This window comes from Phalacrocorax aristotelis, chromosome 18 (genome assembly GCF_949628215.1).
Source record: "Phalacrocorax aristotelis chromosome 18, bGulAri2.1, whole genome shotgun sequence".
NCBI lineage: Eukaryota > Metazoa > Chordata > Aves > Suliformes > Phalacrocoracidae > Phalacrocorax > Phalacrocorax aristotelis.
Genome location: NC_134293.1, coordinates 289719 through 314800, shown reverse-complemented (window position 1 = coordinate 314800; position 25082 = coordinate 289719). Strand labels below are relative to the sequence as shown.

Genomic DNA, 25082 nt, shown 5'->3' with positions numbered 1-25082 from the left:
AGCTTACGAGCAGGTTCATCAGCTCATGCTGAGCCCAGAACTAACACGGCATCTTCCCAGCTCAGTGAGCAGCACCTCACAGCACCTTGGGCACAATGGCTTGCCCAGTCTGAATTTAATCACCGGAAAGATACTCTGCAGTTATTACTGCGGCAACTGAACTACCTTAAGCAAGGCAAAACTATTTACCTGTTCTACCTACAGACAGGTCATCTGCCTAATAAAATACTGACAGGGCCTTAAAGCAGTCTCTGCTCAGACTGCCAGTTCCCGTGGGAGCTGCGCTATGGCCAGGAGCAAGCCCGGGCTGTGGAAATCCATCTTACCTGCCTTTTGGGGGATTCGGAGGATTTGTTTGCTGAAAACCTCCCACTTCAGTGGCTTGGTAACAACATGGCATATGAATAAGAGATACTTCAGTTCAAATGCACCTGCAAAGCCATCCTTAAGTGCTTAATCACTACAATGATCTTTCTGCAAAGAAAAATAAACTGTTACCTAGACTGGCTCTTGAATGGCTAAGAATTCCATCTCCCAAAACACAAGAGAATGCACGAGCAGTCAGAATTATAGTCACATTAAGCATTAACAGCATAACAAAACCCAGTGACAAGACCTTTAGAAACTCATTAACAAGGGCATAATGTACACACTTTTATTTAGACATGGCAATTTACATAACAGCTAGAAGTTTGCCTTTTTTTTTTATTACCCCCCTCAGGAAAACCTGTGTACCTGGATATCAAGTAGCACCTAGTGTTTATAAAGAAAATAAAGACTTTGCAGTATTATTTACTGCAAGCACTGGTCAGATCCTAATCAATGTGGGTGCAGTGACATACGGATACATTGAATAATCTAATTTCTTGTGGTCATCCGATTATCTCATTGCTTCACCTCAGCAGTGGAGTTCTGGGTAACTGGTTCTCTCTGAAACACTACAAGTGCATAGTTCGTAAGGCTAAATACATTTGACAAAAAGGGACAAATCGCAGTTGTGGTCTGGAATTATTGCAGTGCAAATTTAAATAGCAGTGTTTTTAAAGCAGTGGAACATAAAGAGGTAGGGACTTTCCTCCTTGATGGTAAGAATTTAACATTGCTGAAGAGTAGTTCAAGCTAAGTAGGTTTGTTAGATATCTCAGGTACACAAACAAGTCATGGCTGACTGGATTAACTGGAAGATATTTAAAACTATATATAAAATGTTTCACTAGCATAAAAAAGTTATATTGCAAGAGGTTACTTTTTGTGGAAGTTGAAATACATCGATTAAATTCTCGTGACATAAAGCCATATTTACCTTGATGTTCAGTACTTTAGCAAGGTAACTCCCTTTGCTAAAGGAGGATCACTAAAGATAGACTGATGTTTCATGAAGATAAAGTGCACTTTTCCGCTCAGAGCAACGGCTCACGCTTCTTCGAAAAAGCAGCCTCTCATTATATGAACTTATTTATCTACCAGGATTGTCAAAAAAGCAGTCAAGGCCTCGACCACTGATGGAAATCATCAGGCAATGCCGGAAAAGAAAGCCGGTTTTGGTGCAACTCTTGTACTATCTCCTCCCCGCCCCCTTTTTGCTCCACATTATGCAATCTTTAGTAAATATATTTCCTTCCTTTCTGAAGCTTGGCTCAACATTCTCTTTGGAAGTAGCAGTATCAGCACTTCTGTGCACTGCCGAAGGCTACCGAGGGTACTGACAAAGCAGAGGGAGCGTTTACGTGAAGAAATGTCGTATTTTAAACTGCACTTTTTCCTTTTACAGAGCAGATTTCAAGATGAGAGTCAATTTTTCAAATCATTACAACGATATCCTTTCTGACTGCAATTCATCAGTTACACCATCTAGCTTACTGAAACAGTAAGTGTACTTGCCTTTATACTGCAATGCCATTTAAATGAACACGTTACCATTTTCACTCACACACAAGATGTCATGCACAGTCGATTAGATTTTAAATCTATTTACAATTTTACATATTTTACAATATATGTTTCATCTTTACAGCTACAGAATAAATGCAGACTAACACTGGTACCTTTCGAGTTTCTCCTGGAACTTGAATTCTTTAAGTTAAACTAATTATTAAAAACAGGTAAGTGCATGCCTAGAAGGAAGCTTTCAGGAAAGATGTCAATGGACTAGTGTTGCTTAAAAATTACACCGGTTTGTGTAGAAAATTTAATTTCATTTCAAAAACCCACAAAAGCCTAATAGAAATCTACTTGACTAAAATAAATACAATTCATTACACTTAACAAAAAAATGTACCTGTAAAAATGTACTGATTTAAGCTTATCTGATTTTTAGCCTTAAATTTACTTCCCTTCCCAAGTAGCAGACAGTGCCAGGTGAGGATAATGATGCTTTTCAAAGTTAACACTGATAATTATCCTGCATAAACCTGAGGCTGCAGTGGTGGGGGCAGCTTGTCATTCTCCACATTCTCAGAGTCAATAGCTGCTAAGGCTTGATTTTTTGGTTTTATTTCTAATGGATATTTCTCAACAATATCTTGGACTTCCTTTGTAATTCCATCAGTCCAATCTATGAGGTCTTTCTCAAGCTTCTTGGCTTCACTGACAATTCTCTCCTGTCTCTCATTCAACTGAGATAACAGGTCTAAGTTTTTATACATTTGCTTAACACCCAGGCACACATCAGGTGAAAAGCTGTCAGATTCTTGCTTCTTCGGGGATGTCTGGCCAGTCATAAACCGATCAAAATCTTCTTGGCTTAGATTCAAAGACTGAGCATCCAGTTTTTCAATGAAGGCCACAGCACAGCACTGCAAACAAAACAGAGTGAGTATCATTGCAAGGTACAGGCTGGGACTTATGCATTCTGCTGTTAGACCAGTAACTGATTATTTTATTTAATGCCTCAACAGATTGCTCCTGAAGAGCTTTCTTCAGAAGCTAACTATATCAGACAGTTCACATGCCCCTCTCCTCTCCCCAGAGTCTGAAGAAGTCGAAAACTTGGAGATCGATACAGGAAGACACCATTTCACCTGAACATTACCAACTCACGGGGTACCTCGGGGACAGCGGCACTGCATTTTGGAGGTGAGAGACCAGAAGGAACAAGACATGACAACCACACAAGAGCACTACATTAATATTTAATAATCTGATCAGAAGGGATCTGCTATGCTCTCTATTCACCTTCTGAAGGAAGGAATGCCAAATGCCCATCTTACCTTGTGGATGCTCTCCTCCTACTGAAAGGAATTTTTAACATTCCAAGTATTTAATTCGACTACGCATTCTCCTTTGAGAATTGCTTTACAACGAAATGCAGAGAAGCCAAGTTGGTAATCATAATTCCTTCTAATATAAACAAGGACACCAATAAATGCCTCCTGCAGAAGCTTTAAAATGCCTGTTTACCTCCACACATTAATGGCCTAGTTCTGCAGTCCCTTCAAGAGATAAAGCCTTAAATGGGGAACTTTTTGTTCCATAATCCACAACATCTTCACAGTCCAAACTCAGGATTTGAGAAATAGAAAGTACTTATCTCCTTACAGAATAAAAATATACCGAAGTCTTATCATCAGAATGTTCAAATAAAAGGTTATAATATTATAAAGAAAGCAGAGAGGTGTAAAGCAGAAGAGCTTGCTGTACTCTAAGTAACCTCAACCACTACTTGAAGAGTAGTCTTGATTTTCCTTCTGTTATGCCATGTTTGCCTTTACTGCAAATTCCTACATCCAACGAAAAGACAATCTTCTTGTATAAAACGTCAGCACTATTCCTGCACTTACCAGATTGGTAAAATAGTAGCCATCTTCTCCCGTCATTAGCCTGCTTGGATTACAGAAGCGTGTTATATACTGGATGTTCGACTGCAGGCGGGGTGGGTTTCCCTTCAGAACAATGTATATAAGCGTTGGAAGGAAGTCATCCGCAGAAGCTGGTTCATTTTTTGTGATTTTAATAGCATTAAATATATGCTTGCTGCACTTGGTGATGCATGCTAATTTATCACGAGGGACACGCTTTGAATCCATTTCGATAATATCTGTAAGATAAAAACAAGACTTCAAATAATTAAACCCACATTAATCAGACACCTCAATGAACAGGACACTCGCTAGACAATACTAAAATTGCATCACTTTTATCTGTGGTGCTTGAAGTTATTCCTGCTTCAGATCATATACGACTCCAATACTACGAAGCCTAGTGCAGATCTATGAGCCCAGACCCCCTTCTGACGGCGGCAGAAAATAATCTCTGTGAACAAGGGATCTAAAATTTAAAGCTGCCAATGTAAAATTCATCGTTCACGAACCTGTAATTGCTTTTACAACCATATCAGAGACTTCTGGAATTTCTTCGTTGACAGGAACACACAGCATTTGTGGAGTTACCCAGTGCAAAGCCCTGTGATGAGGAAAAAGTGTTAAACTCTCCTGTACCAGTAACATTCAGCTGTCTGAAACCAGCTGCTTCTTGAATTCAATGCACAACGAGTGCTTTGTGCAAACAAGGCACTAGTCCAGTTATAAGCTAGTTTATTCCACTGAAGTAATTTATTTCCAGAATTTTTTTTTTGCTATAATTTAACAAAAGCACACCAATTAGTTTTCTTAGCAGAGTAGCTTTCATTATTCATTCTATTAACTCCTTCTGTTTCTTAAAGTATTTTTATCTCTTTCTGGTTAAAAAGCTTGCCACCTTTGTATGTACAGCAGCAGATTTTTAACATCCTTAATTCAGAGCTTGTTCACAGGACTGTGGTTTACTCAACTATTTTTCTTTCAAAGACTTACCGGATTCTCTTTTGGACTGCAAGATCTTTCTTTTCATCATCAGTTGTTTCAGGGCAAAAGACATATTTATACTGTCGAGTCATAATGTATTTTTCAATCTGATCCATTGCTTTCTCAACTTTCTCAGGGGGCACTGAAAGGTACAAAATCCACCCCAATACAGTAAATAAAGTATTCCATGGCTGTTTTGAAGCTTTAATACAATTTGGTCCTAACATCACCAAATCAGTACTACTGACTTGAGCCAACGCGAGTTAGTAAGGCAGGGATGCATCAGGAGTATTTTCACTCTCTGCAGCAGAGGTAAGAATATGACGGCGAGAACACCAGAGCGATACGCCAAAGGACATACACACGTAGGTTCACGAGGCACGTTCATTTAGCACATTCAACACACAAATTAGGTTCAGCTGCTTATAGCTTGCAAGAATATTTCTCAAAAATAGTCTTTGAGAATAAATCCAGTGAGGCCTTCCAAGTCCCTGTTCTTGTTTCTGTTTAAAAAAAAAAATCCCTGGGTACGTTTAACTGTGCCGCTTACACACCAGGCACATAGAAGCAGCCTGCAAGAGCAACTCCCCTCTCGCTGGCTTCTTGTGCATTACAGTGTAACATAAGGCTCACAGCCTGTTAATGGGGCTGAGGCCACCCAGGCAGCCTCAGTCTTAAACAAATATTATTGAATTTAAAACAAGAAATAAGAACAGCTGAACCACATTTAACTGAGAGTTCAAGAAAACCCGGTAAACCCAAATAATTAACATGGCAAAATCTTACATACATGGTGCTGCTGGGAACAGTTCTAACCACGGTACTAGAATTTATTAACAGCTCTTCTGAAAGCTGGTTAGGAATGCTTTGTTTTTACTTGCAAATGCAAGAGGCTTTATCCTCAAAAATCATTACTTTTTCAGCAGTAAGATATGAGGAAGCAGAATGTGATACCTTTCCAACGTGTCTGTAATTTCTCTGCTACATTTTGATAGAAGTCCTGGGCACATTCAGATTGCTCCTCAATGCTTAAGTCCTGTAGGAGAAAACCGATTACGCATGTGTGGAAGAACTGGCAGCAATGCCTCTGATGTTCTGGTTTTGTTTAAGGAAAGCGCCCAGCTGCAGTAACAGTCTGAGAATGCAAATATATCATCAGGGGTGTTTATGTTGGCTAAATTATGTTCAAAAATATGAGAAACCAAGACATAATGGCTCTTTAACGTGTTAAAGATTTACATTTATTTGCTGAACAGATGTATATTGGCAATGGAGTTCGACAGGTGCAATGTCATTTTCCCCAGACACATCCCTGAGTAATGGTGACAAAATGATGTACACTAAAAGCACAATTCTTGCTCCCAGTTTTGTGTCTATAGCTTTTTAAAAGACAATATACAGCATACCAAAAAACCAAGAACATAAATCTTATATTTGAAAGAATATCTATACGGTAAATACTTCTAATATTAAAGTTACTATGAAATACATTCACAATGTTATTTGCAAAACATTGTCTTTTGAGCATTAACTGAGCTACTGAAGAACATAACGGAGGTTTGAAGGGTTAAAATGAACTTATGGATCAAGTTGCTTTTCACCATTAAATGGCAGCATAAAGCCGTTTTAAAAAAAAAAAAAAAGAGAACAATTTCTGAAATCTCTAAGGCAAAAACTGGACAGTCACCCCGAACAGTCTCAGCTCTGACGGCAGTGCTGCGTTTTAGGCCTGGTTTGTGTGTAGCAGCAAATTGTACATGTTGAGAAAGACTTCTTGACTAGCACAAACTATCAAGGAACCACGAAATTTGAGTACCTTTAATGTTTCTAACCAATAATAATAATAATAATACACTATTTTCCCAAACTCTATACTCAGAATGAATCAGTTTTAAAAGAGAAAAGCTTCAAGGTGTTCTCAAAGTGGAAGTCATGTAAGATTCCATCAAACTCCCTTTAATTTCCAGTCCAATTTGCAGATATAATTTGAGTAACTACATACTAAATAAGAAAGGGGGCGGGGGTGGACGTGTGCTGAATCCTGACTCATGCCAACTATAGGTGGCACTACAGACTCATTAATATTTCAAGTACATTAAATTTTTGTATGGAGAATGACAATGTAACCATTATTCCGTATTAAAAAACCACCCACAGTCAAGTTCTCCCTCCCCAAAGAAAAGGGGACATGTGGTTTGATGCGGTATTATCTTTGTAACTTTTAGACTTAAGATACCCCAAAACTCATTATGTAATACATTATGATTTCCACAAGTTATATTTATCTAGAAAATTAATTGTTCAACTGACATTTTATCTTTCAGAACTAATTTATTCAGGATGCAAAGGCAAGTTCTCTCAAGCCACCTGGGATACTGAGGTTTGAGGGTTTCTTTGGTCATATAGCATACCAACAGGGAAGGTGTTCAGAATTTAAGACTACCACTAGATCTCCATTTGACTACGCGTTTCAGCTGATGACTCCTGTATACAATATATAAAACCCAAAGTACTGGAAAAGCAGCATTTTTCTCCATCTCTCCCCAATTTCCCCATTTACGTAGAAGGCATGTAAAACTTACCCTTTTATGATTCATTGTGTCCAAAAATAGTTTACATTGCTTATAGATATCTTGTCCAGGTTTATGATATGTCTTGAGAAATTCTATGAACTCCTTGGATACTCGATCTGTCTCGATGCTGGCCTGCCTGTTTATAGAAGGGCTGGGAGCCTTGGCTTCTTGGATCTCTGCTGGGAAGATTAGGGCACATCAGATCAGCTTTTTCACACAGAGGGATGAATTCAGGAAATGTTTAACATGTGTTAAAGTTCCAGGTTTGGCTTTTTTTTTTTTCAACTGTGCAGATGAATAAGCATTTCCTTCTCAAGCTTTACCAGTGAAATGCTGGATATTATTAAACAGAACTCTAGGAAACTCAGTATTCCACTGAAGTGAAACATTTATAGCCACATACCCATTTACACTAATGGCCTTTTTATATTAGCAAACTACTGTAACATGGGTTTGTTTCCTGGTTTCTTACATTTTCATTCCCAGGTAAGGTATCTCCCTGTAAGGCCAAGGCTTCCAGATGGGATTCTGCAGCAGTTTCAGATAACAGAGTGGTCCCTTCCCTGTTCTGCCTCACCCTTACATTCCTGCTCCTTTGCCCCTGCTCCAAGCGTCCAACCAGCTCATGAACTAGCTCAGGGACTGGTAGTTTGGGGCAGTCCTAGTCAGAAATCAGTATTTCTTACGGGGTTATTTTTCAGCTTGATCAGCTCCCCAGGCTGGGTTCCTACCAGGTCGCAGGAGCAGCAGCAGCAGCGCAAGACAAGGAATGGGAGCGTGAGGCTCCTGCAAATGCAGCCGCCCTTCCTGGGCTGGGCAGCAGATGCCACAGAACCACACCCGCAGTGTAAATGAGAACCCGGCCATGTGTGTTTCAGCAAGAGCAGAAGCACCGTGTCTGTCCAAGGAAGAACTTGCTTGGTGCGCGGGAAGGAGGTAGGAGCACAGACTGCACGCAGCACTGGATGCAGGTTTACATAGCTGCAACCACAGAGTGTTTCCACACAAACACATCTGATTTTCCAAGGTTTACGTTGCGAGTTAATCGTACTGATCCAAACCTTTACTACCCAGGTTTAGTTCACCCACCTTTCAACTTGCCAGCCAACACTGTTCAAAATGAAGGATTGAATAGAGATGATGTAAATGAACATGAAAAGCAAGCAGCAAAGAGACAGAAGAGATGAAAACATTCATGATCAACATGATACAAACATATCTTTCAATCTGAAAATACTAACACGCACAACAAAAATCCTTGTTTCAACAGGCATACATGCAGAACTCCAAAATAAAAGGAGATAAATGGGATTAGTATATTTAAATTAGTATGTTTAATTTGACCTTGAGGGAGCTTACCAGGGCTTTTCTCATTTATTGTTATTTGCTTTTCAAGAGATCCAGCACTATAGGAAATTCAAAGCTGCACGATCCAGTGACTAACACACACTGATCATTTGACCAAGGCACAAGGCTCAGGAGGGACCACTACACTTCAGCATAACCTTCTCTAGATAATTTGGTCAGATACCATTGGAACATTTATGGTATTTAAGTGATAAGAATGGAAAAGGCTTTACAAATATTTACATTCCAATTGTAGCAATCCAGATTAAAAGTGCAAATCAATCTCCTTTCTAGTTACACAAGAACACTTTTCCCAGAGGGGATTTCTTCCAACCTGCATTATACCCAAGATTCAAAGCAGAATGCCTGTACAGTTTTCAAGCTGAATGGCAACCATGACTATACATTGATCTAAGTTTGTCACATTTCTTACTGGTTATGTAATATTAAGACAGCATAGTTTTGAAATAATAAATCAAGCAGGTACATTTCTGAAAGGGTAGAATTATACGGACCTTTTTCCACAATTAATTACTGACTTAATTTCAAAAAAACAGCTGAGATTTATTTACTTATTTCAACACTGAGTTCACTGTATTATAAAAATAAACCTCATTCCACTATTTGACCTTACGGAATATTAATATGGTTTTTTCAGTCACAAATTTAAAATAGATTATTTTTTAGTTACTAGAGATGTAGTCAAATGAGGCAGATTACGCTTAATGTAGGCATTAAAAAACTGAATATTAGAATGAACTCTCTTTTCAATGAGTCACATCAAGAACTACATGTAGTCACTCAGCAATGTTGCAACTTCATCAATCTCTGCATTGAAATCCTGATTTAAGGAAAATTAATCTGTAGAATATGCACTAATTACTAAGGACTGAAGGAACTAATGTACTTTCAGCAACAAAGTATCTTCAGGTTTGTCATGTACTCCGTGAGAACTAAGTCTAACTAAAAAGAAGCTGATTACAGTAATCTGAACAAGTGAAAGAGAACCTAGTAGAGGAGATATGCCAAAACGAAAAGAAAGAGTATCAGAAGAGTTAAGAAAGCATCACCTTCACAAAGAACAAACACTATTAATATTAAAATCTTTCTCAAGGCTTTCTACAAAAGTGCTAGTTGTCACAGCAGAACATCAGCACTCCAGTGGTTCACTATGGTTGTGCCATGGTCATGATCTGAGTCCAAGCAAAGAACCTTACGAACAGCGGCATCAGCAGCTCTACCACACACCCCCATTCATTTTCTTCATATAGTTTGCACAATAAAAATGGTATATCTTCAAATTTCTTTAGTCAGCAGATCATGTCGGAATTGCAAACAAATAACATGGGACAAGATCCTAAAGCTGTTTGCATCATGGGTTTTGGTGTCCTTTTGGTTTAAATGAAACCAGCGTGTCTTCTCTTGATTTGAGATTGTCTTGATTCATATTACAATTATCTGGAGATGTTTTGAGAATGCACAAGTTCTTGAAGTGTGAACTATTAAATTGAAGTAGTTTCAACTTATAATCACATTTATAATGGCAACCTGGAATTATTTTTTGACAAAAACATGAAGCAGCACGAGATCTGGCTACTTCTTACAAAATTATTATTTTTTTGAAACTGCATAATCGTTCAGATGTCATGCTAAGGTAGAGCTCAGAGAGGCTTCAGCTTTATTCCTATACTCCCCCTACCAAAAGGCAATGAATTATTTTAGGGATTCAAGTTTACCTCAAGATGCTAGACTTGCCTTTTTGTCATCCTCGTATTCAACAGCACAAGTTAGAACTGGCACAACCCTAGTTTGTGTTTTGCAAAGCTCAACTAAGAGGTAAGCTTACTAAAATCAAGCAGACAGCTTGCTCAAGCTGTACTGCATTACCTTCAGCAGGGGAAGCCAGTTCCCAGGAGGGAGTGAAAATCTCCTTCAAATCCCTGAGAATGTTATCAGCATTTCGCTCCCTCCCAAGCTGTCCTTGCTTAACGATTTTCTCTTGAGCCACTGAAATAAATGCAAAAGCAAGCAAGACACCGAGAGCGGGAGCATGTCAGGAGAGATGGTAAAAAAACAATATGGAAAGTGAGAAGAATGAATATAAAAAAATATTTTTAATACATAGGTGAATGCTTCATTTAGCCAGCTGCTGCCCATGCACCAAGACATATTCTAAAATGAAATTCAGACATATTTAGAATTTTTTATTACAGAAATGCATCGTCTATAAGGCTAAGATACACGAATGTTGCTTTTCTTCTGGAATACCTCCTCCACAGTCTAGCATTTTCTGGTTTTTGCCCAAGTCAGCTATTGCTACGCAAAGACATCAGTGCCATTAATCATTCTTACTTGTAACACATGCTGTAGAATAAACATTCAGCCAACCACAAATTTGATATTCACAACCCACATACACATAAACACTACAAGTTTCCTTTCGAATTCATTTTCATTTAAAGGCACCCTGCTTACACATTCCATTTCTCCTGTTAAAGCTGTTGAAGCGATCCATGGCATCATCATCTGATACTTCATTTCTAACACACTTGGGCGTATCAGTTTGTTCGAGGTGACTGACAGCCAGCACCTTGTCTCCTGCTTTCTTCAGGAAGAGCTCCCCTTCAAGTCCTACATCACAGTACCACCCTGTGGTCGACTCATGAATCTAGCAAGAATGTGCGTCATGCGAGCAAGCTGCTCCCACTGAGCAGAGCAGTGGCAGACCACCACGAGGAATACAGTTATACACTTTAGTGGAAGAGCTCCTGTATAACTAACACAAACACGGCCACAGATTTAGAAGTGCACCGGTCTATTTAAAAGACTGTTTCGCATCACCCGAAAGCTCATGTTTTTCTGTGTTTTCAGTAAGACTTCCCATATTCCTCTCCAGAAGCATCATTATTCCAACTTTCTGAAGTCAAGTCAGAGTATTTCTATGCCTCTTAGTACAGCATATCTACCAAAAACACTTAACATGTTGAACAGAACCACTAAAAGCAAAGGAGAAAGTTACCCTTCTTAGCTCCTGTTCTGGAAGAGGCAGTGAAGAACTTCTTCACAGTAGTGACCTTTCGTGTTTTCTCATTGGTTTTCTTTTCTTCAAATTTTGAAAAGGTCAGTGACTGTGCCCCTTGGGTACTCTGACTGCTGGCATACGCTTCCTCCTCCTCACGCTGAAGCCTGGAATTAGAAGAACGTAGGTCTAATTTAAGTGCCTGAAAGCAGCACAGATAAGCTAATTTCCTGTGCAATAAATTAATTACTCAGTTGACATGTTAATTCTCCTCTATACCCATCTTCATTTCTTGCTTCTTACCACATCTCCCTTCACTACATTAAGTCCACTCTTTCCATGCTGTAATGGTGAAAGTGAGGGAAAGCTTAGGATGGGCAGGGAGGATTAAATAGGAAGGTCAAAAGGGAGGAGACTGAAGTATAAGCATGGGCACCATCCCCTCATGCCACAGCCCTGAATTCTACAAAGGTAGAGGTGAGGGGAAAGACTGCAGGAGCACTTCCAATAACCGATTCAGTTACTTTCCTCCCTGCATCCCGTTCTAAGTTTCACCCCCTATTACCACAGGCCATCCTTTACCGTCACACATGAAATACCCTGACACAATCTCAGAAATACTCTGGGAGACATTACTGTTGTCATAATTTGTTTTCAAAGTCTTGGTAATACACATGCTTGATTGAATGAGTGAGGCAAATCACTTCACTGCAACATCGATGGATGCTTTGCAAAGACCAAGCCCACCTCTCAATCTACATGTACAAAGTAGGGGAGGGCAAACATACTATTCCTTCAATGGCTACTTTTCTTCCTATGCAGGAGGATTAAAACAGGTTAAATTAAAGCCCTTCAAGATGCTAAAAAGGTTGAGCAATTTTCTTTAAAAATCCATTCAGCTCAGCTTGGACCATAAATGGCCTTGCATTCGTAACCTCTTCAGGCAGGAATTGTGTCTTATCTGTGCTGACAAGCCTGTCTGTTCGCTACAGCAAACAATCACAGCTTATCTGCTCCCTTAGCGTCTCCCTACTGAACAGTTACTTATTAAAGAATCCCTTAAATACCCTGTTTTATTGTACATACATATTGTAAGACTGACAGCATAACTATCTGCTCTAGTAATACTGAAGTCCTTATTAACTGTTTAAGCCAAATTTATGGCAGAGAAAAAAAATGATGTGTCCTTTGTACTGTACACCACAGCTTACCTGGCACCTTCTGATTAGGCTAGAAAAGGTTTCAAGCACTTCCTTCTACCTGTCTTTGCTGTTATTCTGTTCCAATGCCAGACAGTAAAAAGAACTTTAAAAACAAGCGGACAAACTACTTCAAGGAATAAGGTACAAGGGTCTAGGTTAATTAGATACCAGAAGACTTGGGGCTTCCAAACCATAGCCATGAGTTTGGACCCAGCTCAAGTCTGGAGAGCTTCCACAGATACCACCTTCTTCAGGCAGGCTGGTATGAACACAGCACTTAATGCCTTTTTCTTCTTCCCCCACCCCCTCCAATGACCTTGGTTAATGTAATCACTAGGTAAACTCAAGTTCACCAAAGGGTTGAGTACAGGCACGTGTCTCGGTCATTTGCACGTTTTCCTAGAGCTCTGGTATACACCACCAATACATGAAGGAAGTGAATGTAGAGAATCTGTGTCAATATGAACAAACATCTTGCCAGCTCAAGCCAGCTGCCAACCAGCTCAGTACACAGCTGGACGCTCCTCCATCTTAAGAATTCACATAACCCTGAAACAGTTAATTCTGAGTGGACATCATGTAACTCGCACCTGGGAGTGACACAAAGGACAGCTGTAGTACAGAAGAGGATGATTCGCAGCTCCTCAGGCAGTGGAGAATGCTTTTGCTTTCTACCCAAATCCAAAAAGCAGTTGTAGCTGCTCTTATTTTCTTACTTAAGCATAGATTTCCTCCAACCCCCATTTTTAGGGTCAAGCATTTATGACACAAGGAAAACTAGGCTGTTTTGCAGAAAATACATGCTTAGAGAAATTACCTGAATTATTAAAGCTAAAGCTTTGATGCTTTTGGGCTTAACCCTGCAGTTTAAAAGAATGACTACAGACCCAATTTTTTAAATCAGTAGCAGAAACGTAAAACCATTGTGCTGGTATATTCAAGACAATAACTGCGGTCTCCAGAGGCAGAGGTATTTTAATCAAAATTGTCACTTTCACCCTTCCAACTGCTAGTTAGAATTATAGATTTCAGTATGCAAATTAGGTCAAAGTATTTGTTGAGAGGCTGGGGAGTGTTTGCATTTGACAGACTTTCTTTTGAAACCTCTTAAATTAGAATGTCATAAATATTCATCTTTGCATCACATGGAAGATGTTAATTCCTGCTGGAAAGGTCGAATTTGAGAACTTGTGATGCAACTGACGCTGAGTAAATAGGACTAGAAAATAGGAGACAGGAATAGCATTTAGTGAGGTCACCCTACTGTAAAACATGAAGGAATAGAGAGGGCTCTTTACCGCTCTGCCAGCTCCCAATCCTCTTGAATCTGTTTCTGCCTGGCCTTATGGTATTCCTCTCTCCAGCACTTGGAGCAAAATCCCTGCCAAGCAGGATTGCCATAGTAACCACATCCCTTCTTGCACAGTAGTTCTGACTGATCAACGTGGATTCCTCTGCGTTCAGATTTCAGGTTCATTTTCTTCCTGTTTAAAGAGAAAAGGGTTAAAGACAGAACCATGATAACAACCTGCTAGAAATATTTTCTTTTGAAGGCTTGTGTTTTAGAAAGAAGTGACCTGTTCCAGTTATCGAATAGCTCCGCAGCAACAAAATAAAGGCCAGGAGGAAGGGCACAGTTATGCAAGCACCCAGCCCCAACAGCCAACTGCAGCACCAGCGTATGCTTGCACAGCTTTCACCTGCCAACAGTACTAGACAGCTGCCCTAGAAAGCAGGCCAGCAGCACCAGCCATGCAGCTACGTGCACACGTGGGAAAAGGCACGGTCCTCTGATCTCACCAGCATGCTGTTCTAAGTCACAGAGGCGCAAAGCAGCGGATGAGGGAGGAAACAGAGAAAGTTACAACCACCAAAGAGAAGCAAACTGAGTAAGAGGCAAGATGTAAATAGGCTTGGATTCAGGCCAAGACTCTCTATGCAAAGAATCACACCAGTGAGACTTTAGATATCATCTTTGGCCTCAAAGAACGGATCTTCACAGCACAGTGATGTATCACAGCTAGCTCAGCAGGGTACGTAACGCGGATGAGGTGCACCTCTGTCTCCTTCAGTACTCAAGTTACTTTAGAGTGAAGCTGGGCATCTGTACAAAGCTCAGCTCTATAGAATTTATATATAGTGCCCACAACAAAGATTTATTTTCATGCCTAGGCTACCACTGTGCAGAGCCTACCTTCCAATGATGCAGCCCTCCCCTTTCTTGTTTTGCTTGACAGAAACCCTCCCACACTCCAGCTTGCTCCCAAGGCTATTCCAACTACTTCATTCTAATTCTAAATGCTGAATTCATTTTAGGAGAAAAGCAGCACAGGGTCACCTGCACTAGCAAGTTTAAGATCCGCATATTAAAACACTGACATTTGGATTGCAATATTGACATACACAGACACTGGGAACACCACAACATGGCACTGGAAAGCAGGTCCTGGTCACCAAATCCAGCCCCTTTTTCTTCCTGCCATCCTCAGAGTGCTTCACACGAACTGAGCAAGCACCGTAGCAACTACCGTTTCTTGCTCTCACATTCGTAACCAAAGGCTTCCTCCCTCTAAAAGGAAAACCAGGAGATTTTTACACCAATACTGCCCACAGTTTGAAGACCCTGCCCTCCCCTCCTGCATATTACTTCAGATCACACAAGGAAAACAGAACACAGAGTTGCAATGTACGGAAGGCACAATGAAAAGCGATTTCCTTAATTTAAAGAATGTCAGTAACTGTCAGAGTAATCTTGTTTTTTCCCTGAGATTCATAATGACCCCCAAGTTCCTAGGATCTCTGGTTGTTCTTGTTTCTGCCCAAAGGTTACCCACCCCTGGAACCTCTTGCGCCCAGCAGTGCCAAACGAGCCCTAGACTCTGGGTCACACAGCAAGAGACACGATATGCACAGCTGTCATTGCCAAAGAGAGCTGCCTACTACAGGAAGTAACAGCTGTTTTGTTCCAAGCCGAATTATATAAGATCAACCATTTTAAAGAAAGACTGATAATGTTTAACATTTCCCATTAATCTAAACAAGTTACTTTACTTAAAATAATGGGAAACACATATGATTTTCTCTGAAGGGGGAACAAATTAAATATTCCCTCTTATATAAGTAAGTATTAAAGCTCCTTCCACTGACTTTTTTTTTTATTTTTGAAAGAAGTAACGAATTTCTAAAAATAATCTAAAGTTTCATTGTAGAGACCTGTATATTAAGGGAATCAGTTCCTTACTGGCATGATTTATAAAGACACATTTTCTCATTTATATAGACGGAGAGCAAGCCAAATACTCTTTTCTTTCCCACAGAAAGTCTGACAGTTAAACAGTCATTGATATCCTTCTGCAAAGCAAAATGAAACACACAACTAGATCTTCAATACTTGAGAGCGCTTTACTTCCCACATGGACAAATTAACATGGGAAAATAAGTACATTGCCTTCCCAAAAATCTTTTGGTTCCTGTACTATCTTCATTTTCTGATTCCTCAAGTAAGGTCTCAATGTTGACTATAATGGCACATGGATCTGCAGACCAGAAACTAAACATCAAGTGTTTGTCAGCTGCACAGCCTGGGACAGAAACTACGCGTTACATCACACATGCCCTTTACCAGCCTGAAAAGAAAGGGGAAGCAAAAGCTTGAAACTCTTCAGTTGCTCCTGATCCCGTTTAAACTCCGCTTCCTAAGAACAGAAGCTGCAGCAGCATTTTGACTAGAGACCGCTACTGCGCGTGCCTCTGCTAGAAAAACACCACCGCACACAGAATTTTCGATATTGCCAGTCACAGTAAAGCTGATCAGTCTGAATGTTTTCGTTGTGAACTACAGGGCACTATAAAGACACAGATAAAAATATTTTCACAACACTAACTTCAGAGAAATTTTACACGGATCTCTGTCACCCCAGGCAAGAACGTCCCCAACCCTGTCACCCACAACGGGTAAGTTACAGCGGTTTTGCAATTGCAGTCTGCAGGCCAGCTTCACGAATTCAGGTGTCTGTTGTGCGTATTCAAAAGCACCGTCCTTCAGACACTCGGATTTTCTGAGAACTAAAGGAGTAGATTGAAATACGTGACCTTGCTTCTACCCCACATCAACATCTTGATTTCTAAAAGCTTAACAGCATGCTCTGTTTCTATGCCAGCTGTGCACTTTCACTGTCTCTATACAGATGTACAAAAATTAGCTTTCTGTATCCACAGAGCTTTAACCACGTACCAGCGCCACAATTACCTTTGGCATCCCGCTAGCCCTTTGCGTACCTCAGAAATAAAAATAAGGTTCTGTTCAGTGTCAAAGTTCAGCAGCTTTCCCTGGAGTAAGCAAATCAGGTCTCTTAATAGCAAGATTCATGTTTTCGTTGGGGGTTTTTTGTTTGGTTGGTTTGGGGATATTTATTTTCATTCTTTTGGGAGGGGCGTGTAAACAGCTGCAAAGCCAAGCCACTAGAAAGCAAGTTATTCTGTTTCCTCTCCCTCAAGTATTTTTGATTGCAGTTGCATCAGTTCCAGATCCAGGCACAAAAGAGGTCACCCTGAATCAACATCATGAAATCACATGCTGCACTTAAAGCAGAGGCTTTTTGTTTCTGATATACGGCCATTACAAAAAAAGTTTCACAGCCAATTTTTGCAGGTCAGCGTTTACATTTTAATGGATGGTACAACTCAAGTTTTAGTAAACTGAATATGAAAAATCCATCTCAAGTCAACTTCAACTAAATCACTGTGTACTTTACGATCTTTCATTCCTAAAAACTTTTTGTTGAAACTTTTGATTGTTCACAACGCTTCCCCTCAGCCCCCTTTCTTTCTTCCCTCATCTCCCTCCCCCTCCAGCTAAAGGCATATCATTCTTTATTCAAAGATCAACTACTCGATGTATTTGCACAGTTACACCTCTTATTTTGCATGGTCAAACCTCTTATTTTTGTTCCTGCCCTGAATGCATGACCTCTTCAAAGCTCACTTCTGAATAATACTCGCTCTCTGCAGCTGCCTGAGAGGGGCTGGAGTGAGGGGGGGGTTGGTCTCTGCTCCCAAGTCACCAGGGACAGGATGAGAGGAAACGGCCTCAAGCTGCGTCAGGGCAGGTTTAGGTTGGGTGTGAGGGGAAATGCCTTCCCTGCCAGAGCGGTCAGGCCCTGGCACAGGCTGCCCAGAGAGGTGGGGGCGTCACCGTCCCTGGGGGGGTTCAAACACCGTGCAGCCGTGGCACTTGGGGCCATGGTTTAGGAGGCCTGGGGGTGTTGGGTTGGGGGTTGGACTTGATGATCCGAGAGGTCTTTTCCAACCTTCATAATTCTGTGATTCTATAACATAATCCAAAAGAAAGAACAAATTCGTTGTTTTTCTGGAGTCAGAGAGGTAGGCAAATCTGGACAGCTTCCATACTGCCTGACCACTGAGAAGTCAGGAGGACAATAGTAAGGAAAGTTACAAACCTCCACATTAAAAAAAAAAAGTTATCAAGAAGGACAATAAGATACCAAAAAATCATAAATAAAATTAACTGCAATTCGAAGAGGCACACTGCACCGAACATCCTTTTTACACCTCCCGTATCCCAACTAAAACACTTCTCAACAACTCCAAGAAGCACCACGTCTCCCTCCCAGGAGCAAACGCCTGTAATTTAAAGTAGACTCATACATTGCTTTGCTAAAATGGTGCTTCAGGTGGCTCTGCTCTGAGGACTGTCAGGGAGAGCAGAAATTGCACTTTCTTACACAGCTCCTCACAAATACCGTGGTGAAAGAAGATTCTTTCTGCATTCCTGTACTAGACCTCGTTGAAGTTAATACCTGTGTTAATTAGTATCACTGCTTTGAAGAGCTTAGAAAAAGAGCAGACTCTTAGATGTGTTATTAATTTATAAAATCCCTTTCCCCCTGTTACTATTTGCAAGTAAGTGCTTATTCCCTCCCATTTTCCTCTGAAACAGAAAAATGCTAAACACCCAACCGCCTTCTGTGATCATGATCCTTAAACTCCACCCAAGACGCCGCGTGCGTGGCTCCTTGGAGGACGACTGCCCACGCACGCTGTGACACCAAGGCTGCACAACTGGACTGACTCTGGACAACTAGAGCAGGGACAGCCGCCCCGCCGCCGGCGGTCAGCGTACAGCGCCCCGGCAGACGGAGGACTGGCCTGTACGGGCACCCGAGAGCTCCGCGCCCTGCTGCCACGCGCGCTCCCGCGCCGGGGCCCACGCGGCCTGACAGCACGCCACCGCCCCGCCACCGCCCCGGCTGCGCCCTGCCGTGCCGTCCCAGCCCTCGAGCTGTTTTTCCAAACCGCAGCGATATCAAGAGCAGAGGAACACTTGTGCATGGTTGGTAGATGAGGCATGCGAAGCATGTTGTGATAGATATATCTGACGGGCTGCACATCAAAGGGCTCTAACAACAGATCAGATCTCCTTCTGTAGCTTTTTCATAAGCATCTTAGAATATCTCGTTTTGTTACAATGTCTAGCATGTGAAAAAAACCCACTGTGGTTTAATTAAAAATTAGCTTTTTCCTTGCTTTAGTGCAGTTCATTCTGAAGCTCTTGAATAGATCTTCCCATCAACACTACTTTTCGTTGTATATAGATTAATTTAAAATTTTTCTTTTTATTCGTAGTATTTTGGGCACCCATTTACTTACAGCAAATACTTTAAAAGTGCAATAGCAACTCAGAGGTTTCTCTTCCCTTGCTCACACCCCTAGATTTTTCCTGTAAAGTTTGTCATCCAAGAAGAATATCCAATAAACCATAGCTTTTACTTCAGAAAATGGAAGTTCACATAATTTTTAAGGAAAGATGAACCAGCTCTCTGCCCAACAGTTCCTCTGTGACTCTGTCAGAGCTGCAACTGAAAACGTATGTGCAAACAGTGCAGGGTTTTGGTTACCACAGTCATGGAAGCAACATCTGAGCCAAAACCAGAAAAACCAACTTTTCTGCAAAATACGGCCACATCACTTTCCCCGAGTCACATACTTCAATTAATCTTTGAAGATTTACTAAAGAAAACACAGAAAGAGTTAAGACACAGGAAACAGTTAAGAACAGTTGCAAGTATTATCAAAGAAAAAGAACCACAGTGTTAAGGTCGGCCGAGTGGAGGAAAGAGGAAAGGGGTTTTTTTTTAAGAAATATTTTATTTCCATTGACCTGAAGTGCAACAGTATTCATCAAATACGGGTGCTTAACAAAACCTGTATTCTAGTTTTCAAGGATTTTCAGTTTCAGGTCTGGGGAGCCCGTCTCCCATGGGAAGCAACGGGATACATGTAGATCTACAAAGGGATTCCGTCAAAGCCTTTAGTCTTCAGACACTTGCAGGCTGCAGTCTGTAATCTTAATTCCCTACACACCACTGGGGAACATCTACGGACACCAGAACGCAATCTACGACAGTCGCCAAAGCTCAGGCAGCAACACCTTGCATAGTTCCCACCTTGGATGCCCACGTTCCTCCACGGGTCTCACCCCGAGTACATCAGGCTGGACATCCAGCCTCTGGAGTCTTGACTGCTCGTACAGGTAGCGAAGTTCACCAGCATCAGTGCAGCACTAACCAGACTGCACCGACACAGAATTAGGCAGTCGGATACTATTCTACTTTTTTTTCTCTGATGATCTTCCCCTACACTCCCACGGGACTAGAGGTGAAACCTTCACAATCAGTGCTATTTCTCAATTAAAACTACAGGGTAAGGAGAGAGCTCAAAAGTTTGCCAACACCTGATGATCACATGTGGTATCTTGATACACAGGCCGGTTACATAAAGCACAGAACTAGCTCTGAGCTTCCAAAAGGCACTGTCTCCTCCAATTATAAGTCCATAAATCCTTAGGCCATTTTTGTCGGTATGCCATAATAGGAACTGAAGTAGCAGCAATTATTGCTCCAGGACACCGTACCTTTCGTATCAGACTCAAAGCTCTCAACAACAGCAAAAGACTATATTCTAATTTTCACACAGACCAGATTACACAATAGTTAATAAGTTTACTGTGAATTTTTCTAACACAGGTATCAGTCTCAGCAAAGAGCAAGTGTGATCTTAGCTTTTATGTCATCTGAAAAGGGGGCTCCTTTCATCAAAAATAAGATCTGTCACTAAGGGCTGATTTTATGCACAAAAGAGACTATGGTTACATAACATACCTTTTCAGCAATAAATCTAAGATAATTTTCATAACTCGGTAGGGTTTCCAAAGACTGCAGGCACAGCCTCGGCTTCAGGAAAAGCACGGTGTGTGAAATAAAGTTTGGAAGTAGTAGAGATTTATCACGATTTCAGACATGACCGGCTTGTTTTTCTTGTTCCTGACGCACGCCTACCTTGCCTTCCAGTGACCACGCACGCCGACAGGACAGACACCTGCGGTGTCGATGCCGGCTGCATCACTGCCACAGCCACAAGACACCGACTTTCTCATCAACTGTTTCTTAGCCCTGGATTAGTTAAGTCACCTCTGATGGAAGAGCTGGCTGAAAAAGCTCACATGTCAAAGCTGAGTAGAAAGGGGTCTCATTTAAGCAATCTAGAGATGCCTTTAGTAAGAGGCAATTGCAAGTCTATTCATAATTATTACAAGCTATGAAAAACAGTTTCTAAATAACTGTGCATGCTAATGCTGGAAATGAAAGCAGTGCCTTTGTAGGACTCTTCTGTAAATGAGCTCAATACTGGTACCAAAGTTCAGGAAGCATAACTAAAAACAGGAAGAGACTTCACGTAACAGACTCGAGACAGGCAGGCTGGCACAAAGGTACGAAGCTGGCTTTGAATTCTATTCTAGGAATGCCTGTTTCAGTCTTCGACACTTCTGACCACGAACAAGGAAAAACCTGTCTCCTGACATGCGAATCCCTCCTCCAGCTTCTGGGTTCGGTTTTGGGTTGGGTCTGCTTCGTGTTTTCTCTCATCTTTACCTCACTCTACTTCCTGAAATCAACAGTCTTCTCAAAAAAATCTTGGCACAACTCTTAGCAACAACCTACACCAGTCTTTTCACTGGACTGAAGCGAACGCAATTCGGCTCTTCAAGTTTAAGTCTTCATAGCACTTAATGAACAACTTGCATTAGTTCTTCTCATTAAAAAAAAATATCAGAGAGCTCCAAAGAGCGCTCGCAATACCTGATGTGGTGTCACGCACTGGAACCGTCTGGCCATTAACGGCCATCCCCAGGCATGGAAAAGAAAAACTGGGAGAGCCTCCAAACACACAGTTCTTACAGTAACGGTTGCTGCTTTACATTTCACTGGTGCCTGAAGAGTACACCATACTTCACATCAGAGCGAGAGAGTAGCAAGTCCCACCTAAAGCCGCACACAACATCAGTGACTGAAAATAAACTCACAAAGTAGACTAGAAGGTACATCAAAACAGAGGGGGTGGAAGGACGGGGTTGCGTTACGGTGTCTAACAACTACAGACCTTTCCAATGGAAAAGCACCCTTAAAACAACGTGCATTTATTTCAAAGAGCAACTGCTGACCCAAATGCCACAAAATTCTTAAGAGCCATGTAAGTGTTGAAATAGTCATGATTCATGTGTAACCCTAAACATTCAGGATTGTAATTAGCAGAAAGGTAATTAAACATGAGTTAATCTCCTCCAAAGGAAAGGGTGGGGCACTATGATCTAAGAGACTCATGAAGAGAAAATACGAAAGCCATTAGGCAGCTTCCGAATTAGGAAAGAAAGATGGTAGCTATCTTTGCAGATTAGATCATACGAGTCTTCACAGTTTTAACACGCATCTTCCTTGCAGTTAAGAAATTTCAGCTATAGCAGTTGTTCTCTGGTATAAGCACCACAGGTTGCTAACCGGTGATCCTGAGAAGAGAAACAGCCGTTAACCGCGGCGGCAGACACGCAGCGTGACCAGGCACCTGGAGACAGCAGCGCCCTTTGGGACTGCAATTCGGCGGGGAAATGGCAGCCACTGCTTAAAGCCTCCGAAGCCTCGTGGCCGCGAGGCTTCAACACCCTGCCCACACAGCTCACGGTTCGCTTCAGCTGGAAGATGTGTCTTTCCCCTCCAACGTACAGACCTTAAGCTACAGTTTTGTTTCTCCGCACCAAACTCTGCACTACTGCCTGCAGCAATGAGCACTCGCTAGGCGTAGCACGTATCCGTGAATTAACGGACTGCGTCTCACCAACTGCATGTGACCCACAACTGCACTTTTAAATGAAATCACAAGAAACGTCTAAAAACTGCTTTGTACTGTTTGACTGGAAATTCAAGTAAGAATATGAGGATTAGCTAAAACTTCCAAAATCTCCTCAGAAACAGCAGCGATTGGCTTCTACATGCTGTGTTTTTTGCCAACACACCAACCACGCTCGCGTGGATACAGATCAAAACTAAGTTTGTAGAACCTCAGAAAAATAGTTCAAAACATCTTATGCACTTTGTACCTGACTTGTTACCGACAGCATTTAATAGGACTTCACAAGCATGATTTTTAGGTCTAGTTTAAGGTCACAAGTAGTCCATCATCGGGGGGCGGGGGGCGAAGCATAATTGGGGATTATACAGCAAACACCAGGAGGGGAAGGAGGGAGCTGAGACTGTTCTAAACTGCAAAACAAAATTAAGTACCAGAATCATGGACTATATTCAAAAGCTTATAATCATAGTTTGCTGTATAAAGTGATCTTATTAGTTGGTGTAATAGACTTTATATCCTGTTCTTCCCTTCTTTTATGTGTTGGTTTTTTTGTCAGCAAAACTTTCCACTGACTTACAATTCTCTTCCTAATCCTCCCCCCTGCAAAACACTGTGTAACCACATCCAGAAGGCCACCACATCCCACTCCCCAGTGAAGTCTGTTACTGGAAGACGCGCCCTTCTACGCTGGTTGGTCTTTTGTCTCGAAGGAGCCTCAGGTAACTGGGAGACCAAGAGCTGCTCAGTGCATGTCCCCGAGCACCGGCACGAGAGCTGCCATACAAAGCATCGCTTCAGAAATAGCTTCGTGACTATGACACCAAACAAGAGAAGTGCCGCACGTCTCGTCAGTAACGGGGTTACGTCACCACCTCTGTAACGCCGTCCGTGGGCCAGATCGGGGCCCCGCGCCGCCCAAACAGCACGATCCGCATTTTGCCTGTGACGACCCCCACATCGGCCCAGCGCTGAGGCTGCCCGTGCCAGGGCACCGAAACGGGCACCGACACCGGCGCCGAACCACGCGCTCGGAGAACTCTGGGTTGGCTCCAGCGCCTCATTCACCCTTCGGCACCTCACGCCCTCTCCGAAGGCCCAGGGCGCGGCCCAACCGCTGCACAGGTGCTCACGCAGCACCCCAGACGCGCAGCTCAGCGCCTTCGGCTCTGTCTGGCATGGGTTTGAAGGACTTGATCCCCGCTCCTGCAGCGAGAAGCCGGGCAGAGGCAACCCTGCAGCGCCCAAACCGCCCCGACCCAGGAGGAGCTCGGCGGGGAAACCGGCGGAGGGGCCGGGCTGGCAACGGCATCGGCGACACTTCACCCGCATTAACCACTGAAACACCCTCCTGGAACCGAAAGAATCGTAACAGCAATAATACACGTGATAAAAGCAACTTAGTTTCAGGAGCTGCGCACGGAGGGAGCCGCCTGACGAAGTTTCCCCGTGTCCCGGCGCGCTGCGCCGGCCGCAGCCCCGCTCCCGGCGGCCCCGGGATGAGGAGGGGGACCCGGCCGCGGACCCCCGGGCAGCCACGGCGGGGCCGGCCTCGGCGCGGGGTCCGACACCGCCTGCCCGGGCCTCACGGCGAACCGCAACGACCGGCGGTGAAGGGCGGCCGCCGAGCGGGGCCCCCTCAGCAGGGAGGGGGGGCCCCCTCAGCAGGGAGGGGGGGCCCCCTCAGCAGGGAGGGGGGGCCCCCTCAGCAGGGAGGGGGGGCCCCCTCAGCAGGGAGGGGAAGCCTCCCCCGCAGCGGGCCCAGCGGCGCGGGCGACCCCGAGGGGGGGCCCGGTAACGCGGCGGCCACTCAGCGGGCAGCGAAGCGGGTTAGAGCTGCGGCTCACCGGCTGCCTGGGCGGCGGGGGCGCCCCGCCGCTCCGCTCCGCGCTCCGCTCCTCCCGCGGCGGCCTCCCGCTCGGCGGCCCGGCGCTGCCTCCCCTCGGCGGCGGCGGCGGAA

At 42.8% G+C, this 25082-nt stretch overlaps 1 protein-coding gene across 4 annotated transcripts; it reads right to left on the bottom strand.

The window, feature by feature from the left end:
* Positions 1-641: 641 nt before the first annotated feature.
* On the bottom strand, positions 642-25082 carry RABGEF1 (RAB guanine nucleotide exchange factor 1). 4 transcript variants are annotated; one of them, XM_075113296.1, is made up of 10 exons: positions 24970-25082; positions 14221-14406; positions 11721-11887; positions 10589-10708; positions 7364-7533; positions 5736-5817; positions 4791-4923; positions 4310-4401; positions 3780-4036; positions 642-2795 (listed from the first exon to the last, which is right to left on the bottom strand). In XM_075113296.1, the coding sequence occupies exons 2-10, from the start codon at positions 14397-14399 to the stop codon at positions 2397-2399; spliced, it is 1599 nt and encodes a 532-aa protein (XP_074969397.1). In that variant the 5' UTR covers positions 14400-14406; positions 24970-25082; the 3' UTR covers positions 642-2396. The 4 variants fall into 4 exon arrangements, with proteins under 4 accessions (XP_074969397.1, XP_074969399.1, XP_074969400.1 ...); XM_075113298.1 differs by having other exon boundaries at positions 7364-7530; XM_075113299.1 differs by lacking the exon at positions 10589-10708.